Source organism: Neovison vison, chromosome 4 (genome assembly GCF_020171115.1).
Source record: "Neovison vison isolate M4711 chromosome 4, ASM_NN_V1, whole genome shotgun sequence".
Classification (NCBI taxonomy): Eukaryota; Metazoa; Chordata; class Mammalia; order Carnivora; family Mustelidae; genus Neogale; species Neogale vison.
In genome coordinates this window covers 37,555,520-37,581,385 of record NC_058094.1, presented here as the reverse complement: position 1 = coordinate 37,581,385, position 25,866 = coordinate 37,555,520, and the positions used below count along the sequence as shown (strand labels likewise).

The 25,866-nt window shown below is 35.5% G+C and overlaps 1 protein-coding gene across 6 annotated transcripts in view; it reads left to right on the top strand.

Moving 5' to 3' along the window:
- VPS13B (vacuolar protein sorting 13 homolog B) overlaps nt 1-25,866 on the top strand; it is a 770,530-nt gene that overhangs the window by 468,161 nt on the left and 276,503 nt on the right. For all 6 annotated transcript variants that reach the window (XM_044245211.1, XM_044245212.1, XM_044245209.1 and 3 more), the window contains exon 31: nt 15,194-15,397. In XM_044245211.1, coding sequence (XP_044101146.1) covers nt 15,194-15,397 — 204 coding nt within the window. The remainder of the gene's footprint in view (nt 1-15,193; nt 15,398-25,866) is intronic.

Genomic DNA, 25,866 nt, shown 5'->3' with positions numbered 1-25,866 from the left:
TTTTGTTTTGCTGATGATTTCTTTTGCTGTGTAAAAGTTTTTTATTTTGATGTAGTCCCAATGATTTAATTTTGCTTTTAACATTTAAACATTTAAAGAAGAGTTAACACCTGCTCTTCTCAAAGTATTTCAAAAATAGAAAACAAAGAAAAGCTTTCAAATTCATTCTACAAGCCGAGAATTACCCTGCCACCAAAATCAGATAAAGACTCTACAAAAAACAAAAACTATAGGCCAATATCTCAGATAAACAGAGATGCAAAAATCCTTAACAAAATTTTAGCAAACCAAATCCACCACTACACTAAAAAAAAAAAAAAAAAAAAAAATTAACCACAATCAGGTGAGATTTATTACAGAGATGCAAGAGTGGTTTAATATTTACAAATCAAGCAATATGATACATCACATTAACATGAGAAAGGATAAAAAAATGATCATCTCGATAGATGCAGAAAAAAACAAAGTATAACATCCATCCATGATAAAAATTCTCAACAAAGTAGTTTAAAGGAAACATACCTCAATATAATAAAGGCCATATATGAAAAACCCACAGCTAACATTGTACTCAATGGTGGAAAACTGAGACTTTTTCCTCTAAGATCAGCAACAAGACAAAGAATGCCACTCACCACTTTATCCCACTTAGTATTGGAAATCCTAGCCACAGCATTCAGACAAGGAAAGCAAAGAAGTAAAAGGCATCCAGACTGATAAGGAAGAAGTAAAACTGTCACTATCCACAGATGGCATGATAATGTATATAGAAAACCCTGCAGAGTCCACCAGAAAACAACTAGAACTGATAAATGAATTTAGTATAGTTGCAGGTTACAAAATTATTACATAGAAATCTCTTACATTTGTATATAGAGTAATGATCAAGCAGAAAGAAAAATTAAGAAAATAATCCCACTTATAATTGCACCAAAAGAATGAAGTACCTGGAAATAAACTTAACCAAGGAGGTGAAAGACCTGTACTCCAGAAACTATAAACTACTGGTGAAAGAAGTTAACGATGATACAAACGGAAAGATATTCCATGTTCATGGAATGGGAGAACCAATATTGTTGAAATGTCCACACTACCCAAAGCAATCTATAGATTTAATGTGATCGCTATCAAAATACCAAAGCATTTTCACAGAACTAGAACAAATAGTCCTAAAATTTATATGTAACCCCAGAAGACCTGAATAGCCAAGGCATTCTTAAGACCAAAGCTGGAAGTGTGATAATCCCATATTTCAAGATCTATTACAAATCTGTAATAATCAAAATAGTATTGTTTAGCCTTTTTATTGAAGCAACTATGTCAGAACAATATACAAAATAAGAAAGTATGTTGGATACCCACTACCTACCGCTGTTCTGCACCTTGCCTTTTTTTCTTTTTTAACTCTACCTTTATTCATGTTAAGACTTAACACTCAGATATTCCTAATTTCATTCATGGATTTTTACTTCTCCTTAATTGTCCATTGCATCAGTATGCCAGGTGTTTTTTCTTTCCTCTAATAATGAACATTGAAATTTTCAGTTTTTCTCTATCACATACAGTGATGAATATTCTTCAGTATTCTCCTTGTATACATATATAATATTTTCTTTTGAGTGGTGCTTTATGAAAGAACTTGCTGTGATCATAGAAATATTCCTGTATCTGCTCTAATATAGTAGCCACTAGCTGAGTGTGACTATTGAGTGCTTGAACTGTGATGGCTACAACTAAGGCACTAAATTTTAAAAAATTGTGTTGAATTTTAATTGACTTAATTTTCAATAGACACATGCAGCTAGTGGCTATTGTACTGTACTGCTTGGGCTCTGGGGTGTACGTCTAGGAGTGGAATTGCTAAATCCTAGGTTAGGCATAGCTTCAGTGCTGCGAGGAGGTACCACCAAATCATTCTTCAAAGTGGATTATGTCAAGCTTACCTTTCCAGTAGTTCAATGTGAGTTACCATTGCTCTACATTCTGATAGAAACACTTAACATTAATACTGGTTTTGTGTTTGTTTTGTCTTGTTTTTTTTTAGTACTGTTGTATCAGACACTATAAACAACTACAAACTACAAATTAGACATTACTTTGACATTTTACTATGTCTTAGGACTAGAAGTGAGTGGAAGGCCCTTAGGTAAAAACATTTGCTCCTTACAACTAGAGGTAGTACTTCAAAGCTGTGATGCCCTGGTATGATTAGATGCATAGATATGTACCCACTAATATATGGTGATGAAAGGGTAGTACCCTGCCGGACGATAGGGAAAATAGACCAAACTGTTAAAGCAAACGTGAGACTATGTACCAGTTACTGACTAGAAGATTGTTGACTGGTACCTTTCCTTAAACCATCTTTATTCTGATTATTTTGCATTTTGAACTCCATATTTTTAAGATCATGTATTAAGAGATTTCTCAAACTATTGATGCATTTTTTTAAAAACTACTATTTTCCTTTATAGTAGAGTGTTACTTAATATTTATTTTACATAAATTTGAGAGTCTTGACTCCTGGTCTCCAATTTTGTAATAAATATTGGTCTGAAGCAGCTCAAATAATATGGCAACTTTTTTTTAAAATCAGTGATTTGTTATATGCCAGGTCTAAAGGCTCCCTCCCCTGTCAAATGTCTTATTGTAAATCTGCTCTAGTCTATAGTCTTGGAAATACTCTTTATTAATTTGAAGTCTCTCAGTTTTTCATCCATCTATATACATTTACTTTAAAAAAAGTATAATCTTGTGTTTTATTTTGAAAAACAATTCTGTTGTTAAGTATAGAAAAGTCTGAATTTATAATCAGAAAGTGTGGCTTCCAGTTTGGATTCTGCCTTTACCCAGCCTCCATACCTAAATCATCAGCATCTGTAAAATGATGTCTACGTATCACATCCTGTGCGTGGTGATTAGTAAGAGGTAAATGGAAATGGCTTTGTTAGGAATCATATTGAAGATTTCCCAAGCAACTTAATATGAAGCCTATGCTACATGTAGTCCAACTAGTTCAGCTGCAGTTTGCTTTTTTAGAAATATTTTTATAAGGCTAAAGGTTTTTTCCTTATTACAGAAGATATTTATAAATGTAGTAAGAACTTGCTTTTCCTATCTAATAATGTACTATGAACATTTCTCTGTGTCATTAGTCTTTCAAAGCTTTGTTTTTAATTATTTACCAGTGTGATTGAATGCTGCAGTTATTGCTAAAAAATCATTAGTGGAGATTTTGAATAAATGGGAGCCAATTATGAATCCTGATTTAAATGATTTTTGAAAGGAAGTCTATTTTTGTAAACATAATTTTAAGAGTAGGAGATGATGGATAATGATGGATTAATAAAGAAAGAGGAAATGTTAAAATGGTAGGAGAGTTTTATAGAAAGTTTCAAATAGGTTACTCGAATTGGATTTAGAAATAAATAGGGAACCCATTAACTACCAAGACCGATTATTTTGAGTAAACAAAATGAAAAAAAATTGATAAAGATTTGAAGAATATCTGAATGAAAAAGGATGTTAACAGTTGGAGTAAAGGATGTTAACACACAATTCATGATTTATATAATAGGAGTTGATTTGCAGCCATGGTAGGTATTCTAGAAGAATCATAAATCAGGAATCTTGCCAGAGATATGTTGTAGAAACATTAGAAGCAAGTCGGAGGTCTGTCTCTTTAATAAAGACACATTATAAATTTCATCTATTTAGTGTATTACCATCTTTTGAAGCCTAGAGAGATGAAATTTAAATAAACCTGAAGAATGCAGGATTTTACTACATTTACAATTAATTTTTCAAAGTCGCCTATGTGAGAATTATAGTAAAATATACTGCTAAGTAAGACCACTCTAGGTTCTAATACATAAATGAAGTTCACTTTTATGGCAGATACTTGGATATTTTGAAAATCTGTGAGGATTTTATATAAACACACCTGTAATATAATATTGTAACATTCTAAAAAAAGAACTTTGATCTCATGTTATCAAGGAATTATTGCATATTATTTGAAATGAAACTATTCAGATAAAATTTATTCTAAATTTTAGTTTTTAAAAATTAATGTAAGAATAGTGTGTAAGAATTACACTTCTTTGTTAGTGTAATAAGGAAGAGTTTGCCTAATCCTCTGAAACTTTATAGTGTATGCATGGTATGTGTTATGCTATTTAAAAATTAAAAGGCTGCAATGACATTTAACAATGGTTTTGATATTTCTTTTCTTTCTCATAAGCCAGCCTAACTCTTCTACGCTTTCTTATGTTGTTCTTATTTCTTTTCTTTCTTTTTTTTTTTTTGGTGAAGTGTTGTCAAGCAATCTCTTTCGCATCCTGTATTTGTAGAGTTGGCTGTTTGAACCTATATATGGAATTTTGCATTTGTTCCTCTTAAATTTCATCTTATTAGTTTTGACTCTGTTCCAGTATTTTGAGGTATAGTATTATATATATTTGTCATTTGCAAATTTGATAAGGCTGATTTATATGAATTCATTAAAACTAATGCTAAAAGCTATTGAATTGAGCCAAATCTTCTGTCATGTTATTAGGAACTTGACTCCAAATAGTTATTATTTGGATTTGGTAAAAAGCCAATTCTAAATCCATTTTACTATGTTTTCGTCAAGTCCGTATCTCTCCAATATATTTTTAAAAGAATTTAAACTTAGTCATTCGCCCATCTTTATAACATCAAGTTTTATAATAGTGATGTTGTTTTCTCAATGTTATCATTAAACCAAAAAAAGTAGGTTTGGCCTGATTTATTCTTAGCTTATTCAAACAATTCTTAATATAGATCACTTTATATCCTTGCATGCTCAAAAACCTTCTGATAAATGAATGATCAAAGTTACTAAAGATCAGTAACATAGGGGTAGCTGGGTGGCTCATTTGGTTAAGCATCCAGCTTTCGATTTCAGCTCAGGTCATGTTCTCAGGGTCATGGGATTGAGTTCCATATTGGGCTGCATGCTCAACAGGGAGCCTGCTTGAGATTCTCTCTCTCTCTTACCCCTTCTCCTGTGCTCTCTCTCTCTCTCTCTTTCCTTCTTAAATAAATCAATCTTTAAAAAATAGATAGTTTACAAAATTGAAGTAGCATATTCATTTCTCTATATTGTAGTGTGTCTGTCCGTAATTTTTCTGAGATCACATAAGGGTCCTTTGATCACATCAACAAATTTTTCAATGTAGTACATGTTCAGTTAATTCATTTCTTTGGAATATATTTCTAATGTGATGAGAATTGTTTGGGGTAGTTTGGTATACTTTTCACTTTGACCATACATTGTATACCCTGTATCTTCTTACATTGTCTTGTAAATATATACCCCATTTATATACTTGTGAGCAAAAGAAGACTTACCAGCTGAGGTCTGACTGCTAGAGGGAAAAAAAAAAAAAAAACAACTTCAAAGCTCATATATTTTCTTTAAGATAAAATGTGAAAATCTAGCTTCTTATTTTCTTAACCACTGAGGATATTTTGAGAAACTTTCAGAAAGAGGTATTCTTTATATTAATGAAATTGCCTATAATTTACCCATAAAAAAAAAAAACTGGTAAATACTGCTGTCCTGTCATTATTATTTTACACTCCATTTTGTGGATTTGTGTACGTGATCATTTAATTTTGTCTAACTGAAAAAAGTGAGTTTTATTATTGCCCCATCATAAAACCATTTGTTAAAGTGGAATTTATTTATTAAAAGTTTGTATTAATTAAAAATGAATTTTAGTTTCTAAAAGTTATGAAATTCTTAAAAAATAATTTAATAATTGGATAACTCCTTATTTTTGCTCCTTCTTTCTTGTGAGAATATGAAATACATGATGAATGTTTTAGTGTTCATTTTATCACTTGGACTAGAAATCTAGAGAAATCACTTTGTTATGTAATATTCTGTTTATACTCAAGGAATTATCATAGGGCCTGTTTGTTTAAAGTCTCTGTATCATCAGTCTATTTTTGGATTTTATAAATGAAATGAGTGGATTCAGTCTGAAAGCAGAGCAGTGGATTCTTTCTTATACACTGTAGTAATAACATTAACCAGGTGACATGTATGGTTAGTAAACATGTTAATTAAAATTATAAGATTAAATCCCAAAGAAATCCTATGTAACTAGGTACCACTTTCCTGTTAGAGAAGATACTGATATTCATTGAGTTAGCTGACTTCTCCAAGGATCTATATCTTGTAAATGATAGAACCAGAATTTGAATATAATTTTGATATTAATATTCAAGCTCTTGGGGTAACTGGCTGACCCAATCAACTAGAAGAACATGTGTGACTCTTGATCTTGGCCTTCGACGTTCAAGCCCTTTGTTGAGTGTAGAGATTACTTAAAGGTAAAATCTTAACAAAATAAAAAATAAAATTCATGTTTTTAATACAGTTTAATTATACTGTGCTTCCTTTGACCATGGAACTCTAGTGGTAGCCAACTGTTTTTCAAATGTATGCCATTCATCATAAAATGGGCTGGGCCAGAAAATGTAAGGGGATTCTAGGAAACCTATCTCCTTAATTGGAGATACAGTTGAGGAATACATATAGTGGCATTTGTGAATCAGTCATGCTACTGAATATATAAAAAACATAAAATCTGAAGATGGAGCCCTAGAAGTCTAATATTAATGGGACAAACAGAAAAAAAAAGAATCCAGTAAAGGAAATTAGAGAAGGACAGTTGAGGGAGTGTGGAAGTACACAAGTTCATGGAAGAAAATTTTAATAATGAGAAAGATTGTTATAATAATAGCTTCCAGTATATATTAATCATTTACTCTGTGTCAGGTATTACTTGGCATGAAGGAGCTCATTTGACTTCACTTTTCAGATGATTAAAATGAAGCACAGTAAATCTAATTTGCTCAAAGGTACCCAATGGTAGGTGGCAGAGCTAGAATCATCCATCCCGGCAGGCTAAGTGTTCAGTCTGTGCTCTTCACCAGCGTGCTCTGCTGCCATTTTGAATTGTCAAATACCCAGAAAAGACAGGTGAGTTAATGACTAAAAGTCATCCTCTGGATCTGATAATTAGAAAATCAGTTGAGGATCTTTTCCAGGAAAATTTCAGAGGAGAAGGAGGGGTAATACCTGATTGTTCTTGGTTAGGAAAAATAAATTGTGAGGAAATAGAAATACTGAGAGAAAGATAAGTTTCTTTTTTTTTAAATTTTTTTAATTTTTAAAAATTTTTTAATAAACATATAATATATTTTTATCCCCGGGGGTACAGGTCTGTGAGAAAGATAAGTTTCTGGTTAAAAGGGACTGTGAGAGAAAAGGTGCTAGCCGGAGAGGATGCAGGGTCTTAGGGAGAGCCTCTTTCTCTTCCAAGGAGACTAACTTCAACATAATTTGTCTGAAGGTTCAAGGTACAGAAGAGAATAAGAAAAAAATGATTGCTTACAGTCCTCAAGAGAAATAAAGAAAGAAGAATATTAGTTATTTATTCAACTTGATATATTAAAAGCCTCCTATGTGTCAAGGCTTATGGCAAAGTACATGGAAGTGAGAAAATAGACACCCAGCTTTCAAGGGTGAAGTGAATTAGCAGAGACAACTCTGTGAAGGAAGCAGGACAAGTATTAATTTCTCTGGTTTATAAAAGAAATAGCCTTGGGTTTACTGGTTCTTGTCTTTGCTCCTTTCACTTCAGATACTAGATTTATGATGTTCCAGGTCAAAGAAGTATTGCTCTCAGTATTAGAATTTGGTTTTAAAATCAATAAAAATGCTAGTTTGCATTCAAACAAACAAACAAGGGGAAAGGCATATTCCTCAGTCCCAGTCCAGACCTGCTGAATCAGAATTTCTGCAGGTGGGAACTTAACATTTTTAACAAGCTCTCAGGTCATTCTTCTACCCTCTGAGGACAAGAACCCCTGCCATTGGACATGGAAATCAGCAGTAGTCCTCAGCCCGGTCAACTATTTAAATCCCCTACCCTGTATACTCTCAAAATTACTGTTGCTATAGATACTTGGTGATAAAAATGCAGATTAATTTAATTGAATCAATGTATATAAATTTTACTTCTTTTTATATTCCTATTTTCTGGCTTGTTTAACGTTTTGTAGATCTCAACTGAGCTGTAAGTAATGAATTCTATTTCTTCACAGTGAACTCGAAAGATATGCCTATTCAGCAGTGAGCAGTATAAATGGTTCAACATGAGCTGTTCCTTATGTAAACATACAAAAGGCCTGACCCAGACTAAATCAATTTAAAAAGGAAAACATTAAAGCTATGTTTCCTGTTATATACTTAAAGTCTTCTTTGGTTCCTTATGATTATATTATTGACCAACTATTGCAGACTTTAGTTTATCCTCCTACACCACCTGCTGAATGGTTCAAATGGTATGGGAGATGAGTTTCGGAAGGGCAAAGCAATTACAATTATAACTCCTACATTTTAGCCAATAAAGCAGCTTTTTGTGTTAAGGGCAAGGAAGTTATGGGCATCTTAACTCACCCCCTTTCCTGATTTGAATTGCTAAAAGGTCTTAAAGACTGTAATAAGGATAAAGAGCAAAGTTCATAGAGCTTTTTAGAGGTATGTGAATTTAAGACAAATTTTTATTCCATTTATGATATCAAACATTTCTAGGAAAAAACTTAATTAGGAAGTAATACAATATAAGCTTCTCTTAAAAAGGTATTTTCATGTATTTTCTCCCAGCTTTATTGAGATAAATTGAGAAATAAAAATTGTATATGTTTAAGGCGTATAAAGTGATCATTTGATATGTGTATAGTTTGAAATTATTACCACAATCAAGCTAATTAGACACAGCCATCATTTTACAGTTATCTTTTTTTATGAAAGTTCTTAAGATCTTCTCTTACTATATACCATTAACTATCATCACTATGCTATACACTAGATCCCCAAAACTACTTATTCATCTTATAACTATGTTTGTATGTATATTGGCTTGTTTTTCACTTCTAACTGGCTATTTTTAAATTAAAAGTCATTTGCTTAGGGAATACCACATTTTAAAAGTTGTAAAAGGATTTCCAGCATTTGAAAAAATGAAAATTAATTGTCTTCAAATTGTGACTATATGTATTTACACCTTTAAAAAAGATCTAATTAAATACATCTTTCACAAGACATCTTCCTCTCAGAGTGCTTAAGAGGAGTTTACATCTAGTATTTGAATGAAAACATTTTGAATGGTTTTTTAAATTTAGTATTGAAAAATAAATTACTTGAATGTCCAAAATGGGCATCTTATACTTTAAAAAATAAAGATCAGTGAGTATTTCAAGATGAGGGAAAAAAAAAAAAAGAACAAATATTTTGTGGAAAATGAAGTAAATCAGTGAGCCACTGTGTGTTTTCTGACTTTAAAGAATTGAAAATAAGTCATACGGATTATGTAATTAGAAAAATTAGATTTTATTATCTAAGTCTGAAAGAAATTACCCTGCATTTGTTTCTGTCAGAGAAAACTCAAACCAAACTTACAAAGTTTGTGAATAAGGGCTAATCTTTAAAATATATTTCATCTTTATATTAATAAGCTAATAAGCCAAATGGCCTACCTATATTATTTGTAACAGTGATTTACATTTTATACTTGGGAAAATGTACAAGAATACATTCTTTTCTGGCTTCGATATCTCAGGAGACTAAGAAATTATTGAAGAAAATCTGTTTTTTAAACAGTTTTAAAGAACTGTTTCTTACAAAAAAAAAAAAAAAAAAGAACTGTTTCCTGTCTTAGAAAGTCGGGGGTTTATTACAAACTAACCCAGAACACTATTAAAATGTTTTTAGATTGATGAAACAGAACAAATTAGAACACTTGGGTAGAGGGGCCCCTGGGTGGTTCAGTCATTAAGCATCTACCTTTCGGCTCAGGGCATGATCCCAGAGTCCTGGGATCGAGTCCCTCATTGGGCTTCCTGCTTATCAGAGGCCTGCTTCTTCCTCTCCCGCTCCCCCTGCTTGTGTTCCCTCTCTTGCTGTGTCTCTCTCTGTCAAATAAATAAATAAAATCTTAAAAAGGAAAAAAAAAATACCTTGGGTGGAATTCACTCAGTTTGATTAATTCAATGGAAAGTCAGTGCTGCTGTTTGCTTTAGGCTTTTGTTTTTTCAGAATCCAAATGTGTACTTTATCCGGTGAGTCTTTCTTCCTCTCGCTTTCTAATTATTTCACTGTTATTTAATATTTTATACAGAGGCTGAAGAGAGAATCAAAGTAGGATGATTTTTTATTTTTTCTAACAGTCGTTGAGGTTTTTATGATGTGTCAAGTTGTATGCTGGGCTCCTTATCTCACTTAGTTCTTAAAATAAGACAGAAACTCAGATCTTTCTCTAGTCTTGACTACTGTGCTAATAAATAATTTCTGTAACCTTTTTGCCAGAGGAGAAAATGCCAATTTGCTAGGCAAGTGTGACCTGTGGGCCACACCCCTCCACTCCCAGTGTCTGGGCCTGGTGCTGTTCTCGGCCACTTTCTGAGGGAAGGGCCTGTCTGACTTGAAGCCTCACTAGTCTGTGACTTTACTTCCTTCCATACGTCTCTCCACGCCAACAGTTCAGAACATTTTCAGGTTTTCTGGATATGCTGTGCTCTCACACCTCTGGACCTTTGAACCTCTTGTTTCCTCTGTCTGAAATATTTTTTTTTAATTTTTTCATTATATGGAATGAAGTTTGGCTGGGTTTTTTTGTTTTTTGTTTTTTGGTTTTTTTTGAACTCCCTTAAGCACTGCTTCCTCTTTCCTGGGTCCCTTAGATCTGGGTCCCGTTTTTGTACTTCCAGTTGCATTCTATACCTAACCTTTTATAGCATTAACTCTTTTTGCTATTCCCTGTAAATCCCCAATGAGACTGTAAGCTGTATTAGGGCAGGGACCACAGAGGGATCCAGCATCCCTAGGGCCTGTCACAGGGCCTGGCACGCAATGTTCACTAAATACTCTCTGAATGAGGGAATGCAAGTTTGCTTAGTGGCCTTTGAGATAGGAAGATAGAGTTGACAGTCTTGAGTAAGGAACAGAATAGGGAAGTACATGGTTGCTTCTCACTAGTTATTACATGACCAGCAGGTTTAACTGTCAGGATATAGTTTTAAAGTAGTCTTTTTTACATAGAAAAAGAATTTATGAAAGGAGAAAGTAGCATTATATGCAGTGGAAGAAATGAGAGGGCAACCTTTGTATTCATCCCATGGTGAAAGGTTAAGAATTATCTTTGGGGACAGTGATAAATTAGATAAGAGATTCTTTTTCCCACAATAAGTTGTAAAATCTTTGTTACTAGAAATCTAATATCCTCTTATCTGTTTAGTCTCTGCAGCATCATAGTTGTGATTTTTTTTAAATTGCAAATTTAGTTTCTTAGGCTTTCTGTCTTTAGCTCTTTTTTTTTTTCTCTTGACTACTGGAGGTTTATCTATTTTAGGCTTCGTTGATCCTTCCCTGTCTTTTTTATTTCATTGATTTCTCTTCTTATTTCCTTCTCTCTATTTTTTATTTTTATTTTTTTAATTTTTTTTTTTTTAGTTTATTCTACCTTTTTATGTGTAGCTCATTACTTGGGAGCTTTACCAACATCCCCCACCCAGCAGAGTTGTACGTAGTTACAACTGATGGACTATGGTGACACATCATAATCATGCAGACTCCATGGTTTCCATGAGGATTCACTCTTGGCATTACATGTGTAGATTTGGACAGATAAATAACATATGACACATATCCATAATTACAGTAACATACAGAGTATTTTCACTGCCCTACACTGAGCACCTTTTCATTTCCCTGTTGGCCATTTGTATGTCTTTGGAAAAATGTGTATTTCAGATCCTTTCCCCATTTTAAAATTGGTTGTGTTTTTGCTACTAAGTTGTATGAGTTCCTTGTATATTTGGGATATAACTCCTTACCAGATATAGGATTTGCAAAATTTTCTATTTCAGAGGTTGTCTTTTCATCTTGTTGATACTTTTCTTTGATGAGCAGAAGCTTTTTAATTTGATGTACTCCCACTTATTTATTTTTACCTTTGTTGCCTTTTGCTTTTGGGGTCAAAGCCAAGAAATCATTGCCAAGACTGATGCCAAGGAGCTTACCCCCTTTGTTTTCTTCTGAGAGTTTTGTCATTTTAAGTCTTGCCTAACCTCCTGCCTAACTGTAGTACAATTTCAAAACCAGGAAGTTGACATCAGTATAGTCGACAGCTGTATTCAGATTCAGCAGTTCTCTGGGTTCTCCTTGTGTTTAGGTGTGTATAGTTCTGTGCAGTTTTATCACATGTAGATTCTTGTAACCACTATTGCAATCAAGATCCTGAACTGCTCTATCACCAAGAGGCTCCCCAGGAGGGCTGTTTTTAATTCACGCTTTGACCACATGTGTAGCCCTCTGTGACCCCAGCTTTATATGTAGGGTCTGCAATTAAGTTGATTCATCATCTTGGGTGGGCCTTGAGCTTTATCTCCCATGCAGTTATCAGAGCAAAAAATCAGTGTCTGCAGGATTCAGCTGAAAACCTAAGAGCAAAAGCTGGCTTTGGCAGGTGCTTATTTATTAGTTTTCCTGGTTTCGCTTTGGGAGGGGTTGGCGGGGTTGGCGGGGTCAGCGGGGCGGTGAGGGGTACTTTGAAGTTTCTGTTCTCTGGTGCCACCTCTAAGATGTGTTTAAAAAGGTAACTTTAAATTTTTGTCAAGCATTCTAGATAGGAGAAATACAGCTCAATTTAAGACTAAGAAAAAAATGTAGGATATTTCTAGCCTACATGAAAAACTCTGATATGAAACTCGATGTTTTGTGGTTTTAATCTTGTGATTATACAACATCCATGTGCCAAGGGAAATAGACTGATGTTAATGCTGGGCTGAGTTACTTTGTCTTTTAATATAGCACTGACTGTATTTCTTAACATACTTTTTCTTCAAGGATTCTTAAAGTATTTTAGTTCACCTTAAAAATATGTTTAGGGAATTTATTTAAAGTGTAGAAAGCATTGGCTAGTTTAAAATAAGGAAATGTAACTTTTGTATGGGGATTAATAATCTAAGAAATAGGCTATGCCACTAACTGCCCAAGATGTTTACTGTATATCTGAATTCATGTGCATCTGAATCAAAAGTTTGCTGTTTAAAAACTGTTTTCTTACTGCTATGGACATATAGGTTCTCCATTTGAGATTTGTCAAGATTTGTGTCTGTTCAAATCAGTGAACGAAACAGCATTTACTGATAGCTTGATAGGAGAGTTAGTTCTTGACTTCAAGAAATGTATGATATATTGGGAAAAACTTACATGTCATTGTGATGTTATTGTGCTTTTAGTATAGAGAAACCCCAGGAGCACAGATTTGAGAGAAGTGAGTTTGGAGAAAGGTTGGTTGGGAAAGACTTCATAGAAAGTGAAGTCTGAGGTGGGCCTTTAAGCAGAATTATACCGATACCAAGGTAAAACGAGAATATTATACCAAAATGGGGTTATTCTAAATGTTATGCCCTCTCATCTCTACCGTCATGCTTTCTTTTTTCTTTACTTTCATCAGGACAAATTGAAAAGGTTCATATCCCATTTTATGGGCTGTATTTCTAATGTAATTATTTGCTTCAAGTAAAATTTTAGGCTATTTTTCTTTGCATCCCCGTTCCTAGATTGCAATTCTTGTAAGTTAGAAAAGAGAAGAAAAACAACAACAACAAGTTGAGCTCTTAACTTTAGAAATGAGAATTCATCCCATTTCTTTCTCTGGCTTCTGCTATGGTTTCTAGACTGATGCCTGTTTGTTTCCCTGTTCTCTGTTGTAACTCTCTCTGATATCACCCTACCTGAACTGCCTGCTCATTCAGCTCCAGTTCCTTCCCAGCCCCTTTCTTCACTTGAATTCATCAGCTTCAGCCGGTACCTTGTCTGGCGCAGTAGAACCTCACCTGGCCCAACAGATGCTGTCTCCATTCCTCAGCAGCTGGCCTTGACACCTGCCATCTTGAGTCGCTGCAGTTACCCACCTTCCATCAGTATTTGACCAGCCTTCGGGGACATGGTCTGACCCACACTGCTTAACTTAGCCACAGCACAGTCTTAATTGGAGTTTCTGTAGTTTTCAGAAGAAGACCCATGCTTCCTTCTCCCCACCCCACCCCCATCAATTAATTTCTTTAGTGTTCAGTTGATGTAATTAATTTAATTGTATTTTTTTCAAATTGCTGCAATTGTAGGGTTTTTTTTAGTACTTGTACTAGAGAAGTTATTTTTCGTCTCTATATCATTGTGTTCATTGAAACTTCCATAGGGACCTAATATTATTTTCCTTTTGGTGACTCACTTTAAAAATTTGTGAACCAACAAAACTGAATGTTCCCAAACTCATGCAAATATAGGTTTATCTAGCCTCCAAACCCTGAACCCAGTTCTTTTCTTCCTACCATATTTCTTTGCTATTTTCATTCTAAAACCCTCACAAAAAATGTAATAATTTACTTCCTCTAATTTAGCTTTATGCCACTGATGATTTTATTTCCTTGTTTAGCATTGGGTCCAGTAAAGTCAAAGTTTCAACTCTGTATGGGCCAATAATCCTGTGTGTTTCCATATGGAAACAGTATAGTCTTCTCAACAGTTCAGTCTGTGTGGCAGCTGGGTTAGCAAGTTGCTTAGGTTAGGGCAAGGGTTAGGGAAGTACAGTAGATTGACAAAGTTCTGTTCTCTTTCCTCAGGAGACATGAAAGGCCTTAAGAAGGTAGATGATTAGCCTTGGAAAGAAGACTGGGTTTTGAGTTAGAAAGCCTGGGTCTAAGTTGTGTTTTTGTCACAAACTACCTCAGTACCTTTGCCTAAGTCTTTCAACCTCTCTGAATTATTTTCTCTTTAGTAAAAATGGTGATAAAAATAGAGCCTCCACAGCAGCTCAAGAACCGAAATCATGGATGTGAAAGTACTTAGAAAACAGTACATTGCTGAACACAATGTAAAAAATCATTATAGGGTAGATTACTGTACATAAGTTTAGGGTACATTTTCAAGTCATCCTACTAGTTACTTCCTAAAACTTGCCTTGGAGATTTGATTAACTCAGTGAGTCCATCAGTAATCCAAAGGAAGAAAAAATGGTAATGATATTATGTTAGTGAACAAAATAAACAGAATATTTTATGTGTTTACATTTTTTCATCACCTGTACAGGAGAGCTTTGAACTTGGGAATTCTTCGAGACCCTGGATCAGAAATTGAAGACAGACAATACCAAATAGACCTGCAGTCCATCAATATTGGTACTGCACAGTGGGATCAACTAAAACCAGAGAAGGAAAGTGGCACAGGAGGGGTGCTAACCGAGAGTGAAAGAAATTCTCAAAACCCAGCCCTTGAGTGGAATATGGCCAGCAGGTAGGAAATTATTAAGAAACATTCTACACTTTCTACTGTTTCATTGCCAGAAGAACGGTTAATGCTACAGTCTTCAGCATGCCCAACCTAAGTGCTGGGGTACCACTTCTGCATTAATAATTTTGCTTGGAAATCTTCTGGTCCTACCAACTGTTACACTGGACTTATTACACATTTAAGGTTATGTCAGCTTTTTTTTTGATGAAAGGTTTCACTTCAGACTAAGGATACATTCACATTTTCCCTTGAAATCCACTGTATTCAAGGTCAGATTATTTTTTCTAAGTCTCTCCTTTCTGTTTATGATGATAAGAGGAGAAAAGTAACAAAAGCTCTGGGTTGCTTTTATTTTTTTAGTCCACTTTAACTTGAAGCACCTATGTTTACAGAGAACATTTTTAAAGGAATTAGTCCCGAACAAGAGCAATAAGATTTGTAGAGCTATTGCCCTCTCACCCAGGCTGCTCATGATTTCTCATCAGTTAGAGAGAACTGTTTGCTAGAACAAAGATACTAGGCATTGAAAATACTTTTATAGGGGTGCCTGGGTGGCTCAGTTGGTTAAGCAACTACCTTCAGCTCAGGTCATGATCCTGGAGTCCTGGGATCTAGTCTTTTTTTTTTTTTTTTTTTAGATTTTTTATTTATATATTTGACAGAGAGAGATGACAAGTAGGCAGAGAGAGAGGAGGAAGCAGGCTCCCTGCTGAGCAGAGAGCCCGATGCGGGGCTCGATTCCCGGGATCTAGTCTTGCATCAGGCTCCCTGCTTGGCAGGGGTCTGCTTCTCCCGCTGACCTCTCTCCTTTCATGCTCTCTCTCTCTCTCTCAAATAAATAAATAAAATCTTAAAAAAAAAAAAACTTTTGTATATTGTAAACCTGGAGGTCTTTATGATTTTAAAAATTGTTAACTATTTTCTCATTTTTTAACATATATTTTTGCTTATAAAATTTACTAACATCTGTTGCTTATAACATACCATGCTGATTTATTTGATTGAATTTCTTTAAAACATTGTTTATATATAGACTTTGTTGAATCCTTTTGCAATGCTGATTGCTTTGGGGTTCTGTCCTTTTACCACCAAAACTGTATTTATCTATGTCTTGACATTAATAATAGCAACAACTTTAATAATGGATTATATAATACTTATCACTTTACTGAACTTATTTAAATTAATTTTTGTAGTAATGATATTAGATGAGAACTATTTTCCCTAATTCTACATGAGGAAACTGAGGCCTAACCAAGATAAATAATGTGTCTAAAACCAAATCCCAAGTAGCAGTCTGTGCTCTATATGAGCTGCTTCTTCTAGAGCTACCCTCATTCTTTTCTGATTTCCCTGTGGCTCTGTTCATAATGAGCTTTTTTCAGCTTCCTGAAAATAAGGTTTGTCACTTGCTATTACACCTTGATACATGATCCCTGCCTGGAGAGTTCCCCCCTCCCCTCTTTCTCTTGCCTAACTCCCATCATTCATCAAGCCTCAGGAAGCCTCATATTTTCCAGGAAGTCTTTGCCTGAGCCTACACAAAAGCAGGTTAATACCTCTTTGGTGTGCTCTTAACATATCATTTGAATGTTTAATTCTAATTATCTCTATACTTTGTCTTGATCCTGAAGACAGATCTTCACCATCCTTGTCCATCGATTTATCCCTAGTACAGAGCACTTTCATAGTGTGAAATGTATTGTCAGCAGGGGCACCTGGGTGGCTCCGTCAGTTAAGCATCCAACTCTTGGTTTCAGCTCAGGTCCTGATCTTTAGGTGATGGGATCAAACCCTGTGTCGGGCTCCGTGCTCAGCAGGGAGTCTGCTGGAGGTTCTCTCTCTCCCTCTCCCCCTCCACTCTCTTTCTCTCAAATAAAATATATAAATGTATTATTACAGCCTTTCATTGATAAGTGATTGAACATGTTCCTGAATAGGGGTGCAAATTTGAGTGAAAAATTTCCTACATTTCAGGAGAGGGATGCAGGCAACACTTCCAGCAGCTGGTCCTACATGGAGGATCTGGTGCACACCTTACATGCACTATACCAGTCCTGATCTGTAAACATCACGTGGTAGGCGTTAGGGTCAAGTTCTAGCTTTCCTCTACTCCATTCAGTTTTCAGGTTCAGGACGTTCCAGCTTACATAATTTATAGGTCATCTTTTTTTTTTTTCTTTTAAGATTTTATTTATATTCTTGAGGGACAGAGAGAGGGCACACACACAGAGGGAGAGTAAGAGGCAGAAGAGCAGAAAACCCCGTATGGGGCTCTATCCCAGGATCATGACCTGAGCTGGAGGCAGACATTTAACTGACTGAGCCACCCATGCGCCCTTATACATTATCTTAAAAACTACATATTCTGTCAACAAAAAAGTTGGGCCTTATTTTCCTAGGAAACTTTATGACCATCTAGCCTTAATTCAGCTGTATCTGTCCTATTTATTCCTTTAATTCATTGAAATAAAGTTTGTGTTTCTATGTGTTTTAATAACTGAGTTTGAAATTCACATTACACAAAATTAACCATTTGAAGTGGACAATTCACTGGTGTTTTGTACATTCACAATATTGTGTAACTACCACCCTTATCTATAACCACCATCTCTGTCTCATTCTAAAATACTTTCTATAGCCTAAAGTAAAATCCCTTACCCATTAAGTACTTTCTTCTACATCATTCCCTTCTCTCCATGGTGCCTGGCAAATGGCAATCTGCTCTCTATTTCCATGGATTTATCTATTCTAGATATTTCATATGAAAGGAATCATACAACAGGTGTTCTTTTGTGTCCGCCTTATTCACTTAACACAATGTTTTGGAGGTTTTTCCACATTGAAGCTTGTGTTGATACTTCCTTTTTTTTTTAAGATTTTATTTATTTGTCAGAGAGAAAGAGAGAGAGAGAGAGCGCACAAGCAGGGGGAGCAGTAGGCACAGGGAGAAGCAGACTCCCCACTGAGCAGGGAGCCTGATGTGGGACTCAATCCCAGAACCCTGGGATCATGACCGAGCCGAAGGCAGGCACTTAACCAACTGAGCCACCCAGGGGTCCCATCAATACTTCATTCTTAGTTACTGTTAGATAATATTCCACTGTAGGTAAATAATACCACAGTTTGTTTATCTATTCGTCTGCTGATGGACATTTGAGCTGTTTCTGCTTCTTAGCCATTATGAATAATATTGCTGTGGATATTTATATACAAGTTTCAGTATCTGTTTCAGTACCTGTTTTCAGGTATTAGGAATATATATCTAAGAATGGAATTTTATGGTCATATGGTAGTTCTATATTTAACTTTTGAGAAGCTGCCAAACTCTTTTTCACAGCAACTGAACCAAATTACAATCCCACCAGCAATGCTCAAGGGTTCCAATCCCACCACATTCTTACCAACATTACTTTTTTTTTTTTTTTTTTTTTTTTTTAACTATAACCATCCTATTGGGTATGGCCTGAATTTGCATTTCCATAATGATTAATGATGTTGATCCCTTCATGTGCTTTTTGGCCATTTGTATATCTTCTTTGGAAAAAATGTTTACTCAAGCCATTTGCCCATTTTTAAATTGAGTTGTTTTTTTGTTGATGATTTGTAAGAGCTCTTTATTTATTCTAAATGCTATATCCTTATCTGATATATAATTTATAAATGATCTCTTCTTGATAATGATCTTTGCACAGGTTTTTATAATTGATCTAAGAATCCATTGCTAGATCCAAGGTCATGAAGATTCATCCTATGTTTTAATTTTTTTTATTTGCATATAGTTGACACACAATGTTGTACTAGTTTCAGATGTACAACATAGTAATTCAGCTTTTCTGTATGCTATGCTGTGCTCACCAAACATGTAATTACTATCTATCATCATACAGTACTGTTACAATATCCCTATATTACCTATGCTGTGCCTTTAATTGCTTTTGTTTCCCTTGTCTTAGGAGACCTATCTAGAAAAATGCTTCTGTGGCCAATATTGGAGATACTATTGCCTGTATTCTCTTCTAAGATTTTTATTGTTTTAGGTCTCACATTTAGGTCTTTTTTTTTTTAAGATTTTATTTATTTATTTGACAGACAGAGATCACAAGTAGGTAGAGAGGCAGGCAGAGAGAGAAGGGGAAGCAGGCTCCCCGCTGAGCAGAGAGCCTGATACGGGGCTCGATCCTAGGACCCTGGGATCATGACCTGAGCCGAAGGCAGAGGCTTTAACCCACTGAGCCACACAGGTGCCCCTCACATTTAGGTCTTTAATCCATTTTGAGTTTATTTTTGTATATAATGTCAGAAGGTAGTCCAGCGTCATTCTTCTGTTGTTCAGTTGTCTCTTTACCATTTATTGAAGAGACTACCTTTTCCCCACTGTATATTCTTGCCACCTTTGTCATAGATTGATTAACCATATAAGCATGGGTTTATTTTTGGGCTCTCTATTCTGCTCCATTAATCTGCGTGTCTGTTTTGTGCTGATAGTACGTACAGCTTTATAGTGTATTTTGAAATCTGGAATTGTGAACCCTCTAGCTTTGTTCTTTTTTCTCAAGATTGCTTTGACTACTGAGGGTTTTTTGTGGTGCCATACAAATTTTATTATTATTTGTCCTAGTTCTGTGAAAAATCCCTTGGAACTTTCATAGGATTGCATTGAATCTGTATATTGCTTTGGGTAGTGTGGACATTTTAACAATATTAATTCTTCCAATCCATGAGCCTGGACTATCTTTTCATTTGTTTATATCTTTAGTTTCTTTAATCAATGTTTGATAGTTTACAGAGTACAGATCTTCAACCTCTTTGGTTAAATTTATTCCTAGGTATTTTCTTTTTAGTGACTTGTGTCTATGTTTTCTTCTGAGAGTTTTATGGGTTTAGTTCTTATAGATTGTGGGTTCATTTTGAGTGTTTGTGTGTATGTGTGTGTATGGTATGAGGTAAAAGTCCAACTTCCTTCTTCTGCATATGGATATACAATTGTCCCAGTGCCATTTGTCCCAGCATAGAGACTGTTCATTTTACCATTGAGTGACCTTGGCATGCATATCAAAAATTAAGACTTGAACATCAGTTATATGCCCTGGAATGTTTTACACAAAGAAAAAAAATTAAATAATTTCTGATATGTTCCTGTCCCTTACAGAGCTCAGTGTCCAATCAAAGACTTAATAGTTAATTACCTATTAGAGTACAGGGAGTAAAGTGCTGTATTAAGCATAAGTATAGGATGTTTAGGATTACAGAAGAGCTACATCAAAATCAGGATGAACACCTTCCATGTACATAGGACATCGCAGGCTAATAAATATGACAGACACATTACACAAGAAATCTAAAATTGACATAGGTACAAAATGGAAAATTTAAAGAAAGAAATGAATGATTCACTCTGTGAGTGGTTTTTCAGGGAATGTCTCACAGAGTATACAACTTCTGAATTTGTTTCCAAGGAGTCTGAGTGGCAGGAGAAGTGAGGGACATTTTGAACTAAGAAAGCAGTAGATCCAAAGGGTAGGAGTATGAAAATGTGGCATGTTTTACTCACTTCTGAACAGCCAGTACTTAACATTATGCTTGGCACATAATAACTACTTAATAAAGAGCTGAGTGAATTAATGAAAGATTGAATGATACACAATTAAGGATAACCAGTAGATCAGTAGCGGAATGTTTCTGAGAGATCCTGATTCAAATGAAGACAAGAGATTTTAGATCTGATATAGCCTAGTAGTGCCGATTAATCTTGCTAGAAATATAAGCAGAACCTTAACATGATCCTATTTTTGCTTGGATTACAGGTAAAATTCAAAAGATATCAAAAGATACTCCATGAAGAATAATTTGCTCCCTCTCTTGACCAATTTTAAATAATAGCCTTTATAATGGTTTTCATTCATTCCTGCTGCACACATTACTCAGCTTTTGTCTTTAATCAAAACATGTTTCTGTGTTGGGGGAGAAGGGAGTTTCTGTATGTTGGGGGAGAAGGGAGTAGGGAAGTTAAGCATAAAAATGATCACATTTTAAAATTTGTAGATCTTTTCCTTCTAAAACCTCAATTTTGCAGTTGAGAGAATACATTAGGATTCAGTCAGGGCAGCAGAACCACTGTAAGTGTTCTAGCCTAAGGGGTTTATTTTAGGAATATGGCCTTGCTAAATTGTGGAAGAAGCTGTGAAGTAAGGATCTAAAGGAGACTGTGGATCAGACACATGTCACAGGCCAGCCCAGCCACTGGAGGGAACACCAGAGTTTCGGAGTGAAGTCCTTGGGAGGCTGTCGCCTCTGTGGAGGGGGTGAGCCTGCATAGTCAGCAGGGTCAGTGATCAGGAAAAAAAGCTGGTCACAGAACCAAGAAGAGGGAAAGCAAGCTGGAATCTGCCGACACCACTGAGTCGGAATTTCGCTCTTTTACAAAGCATGACTTTGAGAAAATATTGGCCAGCATTTAGTTCCCTCATACCTCTAGATCTCATGCAGTTTTCTCTCTCAACTCTGGACCATTCTTAGCAAATTGTTACAAAACAAAACCATTATAAGAAACCAAGTTTCAGGAGGTTCCATGCCTTGTGTAGTGTCACTTAAAGTAGAGCTAAGTATAGAACCCTGATTTGCTTTCTCTCATTCAACTCCTTTTCTTATACTTGGTGTTCTGATGCCTTTCACTTAGACTAAAGTTCATTGTTAGTGAATCGCTTTTGGTTTATTTTTCTCTTAGCAGCCATTTTTACTATGTCTAAGCGAATTTTTTTTTCATTTATTTATTTTCAGCATAACAGTATCATTATTTTTTCACCACACCCAGTGCTCCATGCAATCCGTGCCCTCTGTAATACCCACCACCTGGTACCTGACCTCCCACCCCCCGCCACTTCAAACCCCTCAGATTGTTTTTCAGAGTCCATAGTCTCTCATGATTCACCTCCCCTTCCAATTTACCCCAACCCCCTTCTCTCTAACTCCCCATGTCCTCCATGCTATTTGTTATGCTCCACAAATAAGTGAAACCATATGATAATTGACTCTCTCTGCTTGACTTATTTCACTCAGCATAATCTCCCAGTCCCCTCCATGTTGATACAAAAGTTGGGTATTCGTCTTTTCTGATGGAGGCATAATACTCCATAGTGTATATGGACCACATCTTCCTTATCCATTCGTCCCTTGAAGGGCATCTTGGTTCTTTCCACAGTTTGGCGACCGTGGCCATTGCTGCTATAAACATTGGGGTACAGGTGGCCCTTCTTTTCACTCCATCTGTATCTTTGGGGTAAATACCCAGGAGTGAAATTGCAGGGTCATAGGGAAGTTCTATTTTTTAATTTCTTGAGGAATCTCCACACTGTTCTCCAAAGAGGCTGCACCAACTTGCATTCCCACCAACAGTGTAAGAGGGTTCCCCTTTCTCCACATCCTCTCCAACACGTGTTGTTTCCTGTCTTGCTAATTTTGGCCATTCTAACTGGTGTAAGGTGATATCTCAATGTAGTATTAATTTGAATCTCCCTGATGGCTAGTGATGATGAACATTTTTTCATGTATCTGATAGCCATTTGTGTGTCTTCATTGGAGAAGTGTCTGTCCATATCTTCTGCCCATTTTTTGATATGATTGTCTGTTTTGTGTGTGTTGAGTTTGAGGAGTTCATGATAGATCCTGGATATCAGCCTTTTGTCTGTACTGTCATTTGCAAATATCTTCTCCCATTCCGTGGGTTGCCTCTTTGTTTTCTTGACTGTTTCCTTTGCTGTGCAGAAGCTTTTGATTTTGATGGAGTCCCAAAAGTTCATCTTCGCTTTTGTTTCCTTTGCCTTTGGAGACATATCTTGAAAGAAGTTGCTGTGGCTGATATCGAAGAGATTTCCTCTAGGATTCTGATGGATTCCTGTCTCACATTGAGGTCTTTTATCCATTTTGAGTTTATCTTTGTGTACGGTGTAAGAGAATGGTCGAGTTTCATTTTTCTACATATAGGTGTCTAGTTTTCCCAGCACCATTTATTGAAGAGACTGTCTTTTTTCCACTGTATATTTTTTCCTGTTTTGTTGAAGATTATTTGCCCATAGAGTTGAGGGTCCATATCTGGGCTCTCTACTCTGTTCCACTGGTCTATGTGTCTGTTTTTATGCCAGTACCATGCTGTCTTGATGATCACAGCTTTGTAGTAAAGCTTGAAATCAGGTAACGTCTAAGCATATTTTATAGCCTGAGGAAATGAAATAATGAGAACTAAAATAAACTGTACTAGTGTCCACGATATGCAGGTTACACACCTCATCACTGTTGCCCTTTTACATGGTGATTGGCGCTTGTATGTACGTGAGGGGAAGGAGGCTGTGGTTTTTCTTCCGTACATATCAGCTAAGGGTGTCCTTGGCAAACTGAATAGGTGGCATATAGATATAAGAACAGATCTGTCTTGGCCAGTCTTCTTCTTTGTTTCTTAGCACAATTACTGACAGTAGGTACTCAAAAAATCAGAAAATATTTAAATAGAATATAATCATCACAGTAGTGTATCATAAAATTTTAAAACCCTCTATAATGTCAATTAATTTGTAGTTCTTACAGTCCCTAACATCATACTTGTTAGATGGATGGTTGAATAGATAGATCGATAGAGAGAAAGATAATAATGCCCTGATTGATCCAAAGCCTTAAATAGCTAGGTTGCCTTCCTTCAACATTTTGTTTTTAAGTGAAGGATCCAAACAAGTTTATATCAACAACTTTTACTTAAAAGTATATGTACAAGACATAACTTCTACATATTATGCAGTATTATTCTGTGAGCACTGCACTTGGAACATTAATACATGTTGTTAAAGCTTTAAAAATGAAATAAAATAACATAAATCCCCTGTCCGTTTTTCCCTTTGTAGATTCCCGTTGTTTTTCTCAGTTTCTAATGTCCTTTTCTGTGAGAAACATTTAGCAGTCCTCTGACTTCTCCCTCCTCCATGAAATTTTATTTTGAAGTTTTTCCTTGAAAAAAGAGCTATCAAGTAGAACTAGATGCAGGCGTTTCAGACTATAGATAAAAACAACTGGAAACTATGACCAGAGCTGTTAACAATTGAGTATCTCTGTAAAATTGAATTAGGTTGATATTTCAATATAGCTATACCCTTTAGACTTTCTTTTAGAGACTGAAATGAATGTAATACTTGTGATCTCCATCACAAATATATTAACCATAGTTTTGTTTGTTTGGGATAGTTTTTGTTTATTTCTCCTTGTTTTGTTTAGAGAATGAGAATATTTTAACATTATTGCATTTTGCCAAAATAAATTTGTACTAGCATTTTATTTGACTATACCTTTAAAATTATCTTCATTTCAGGTTGTAGTTCTTGTAGCATTATTCACAGATACTTTGTGTCTTCACAAGGTAATCAGGTCCCCTACTGGAGGTTTCCACACCTGCCTGTTTTTTCCTTATCATTTTTTTTTTTTTTATCAGAGAGAGAGGGGGGGAGACTCAGACAGAATGGCAGACAGAGGCAGAGGGAGAAGCAGGCTCCCTGCCGAGCAAAGAGCCAGATGTGGGACTCCATCCCAGGACGCTGGGATCATGACCTGAGCCAAAGGCAGCTGCTTAACTAACTGAGCCACCCAGGTGCCCCTCCCTATCATTTTTCTTATCCTACCTTATGATTCTTTTTAGTTATTTTTTTATGCTAAACTGAGCTGCACACATTCATCTTTGCAGTACCTAGCAGAGGGCCTGGCTCAACGGTGGACACTCAGTCCGTGTTCTCAACGGTGGACACTCAGTCCGTGTTCTCAGTCCGTTTTTCACACAGTGATAAATGTCATGAGAGTAATGTGGCAATATAATGGGATAAGGGCCCCTGGGAAATGTCTTTTTATATATATATATATATATATATATATATATATAGTTCCTTTTTTATTGCTGAGTACTATTTAATGATACAGATGTACTCTAATGTGGGGTGTTTTTTTTATATTATCTTAGTCACCATACAGCACATTATTAGTTTTTGATGTAGCATTCCATGATTCCTGAGAAATTTCTTTACATTAGGCCTAGTCTAATACCTAAGGGCAAGAATGAGCTACCCATGCAAATACTCCTGGAGTGCTTGTGTCGAGAGTGTTCTGGAAGAGCAGAGATCTTTGAGTAGAAATCAGTTTTGCACACATAAGACTGTGGCTGGCTGGGAGGAAAAGAATAATAAGGAAAGTTTAGGGTAGGGAAGGGACTAAATTATGAATGGCCTTATAGGTCAAAGAGAGTATGGATTTTATTTTAACTGCATTAGATCACTGGATAGTGTTTCATTTGGAGAAAAAAACAAAACAAAACACCAAAATAGGTTTAAGCTCTTAATTATATATTTGATTTTTAAATTATAAACAATTCATATTATCTTCAGGAACCTTCTATCTAGGTAGCCGGCTAGCTTAGTTAAGTGTGTGACTCTTGATCTTGGGTT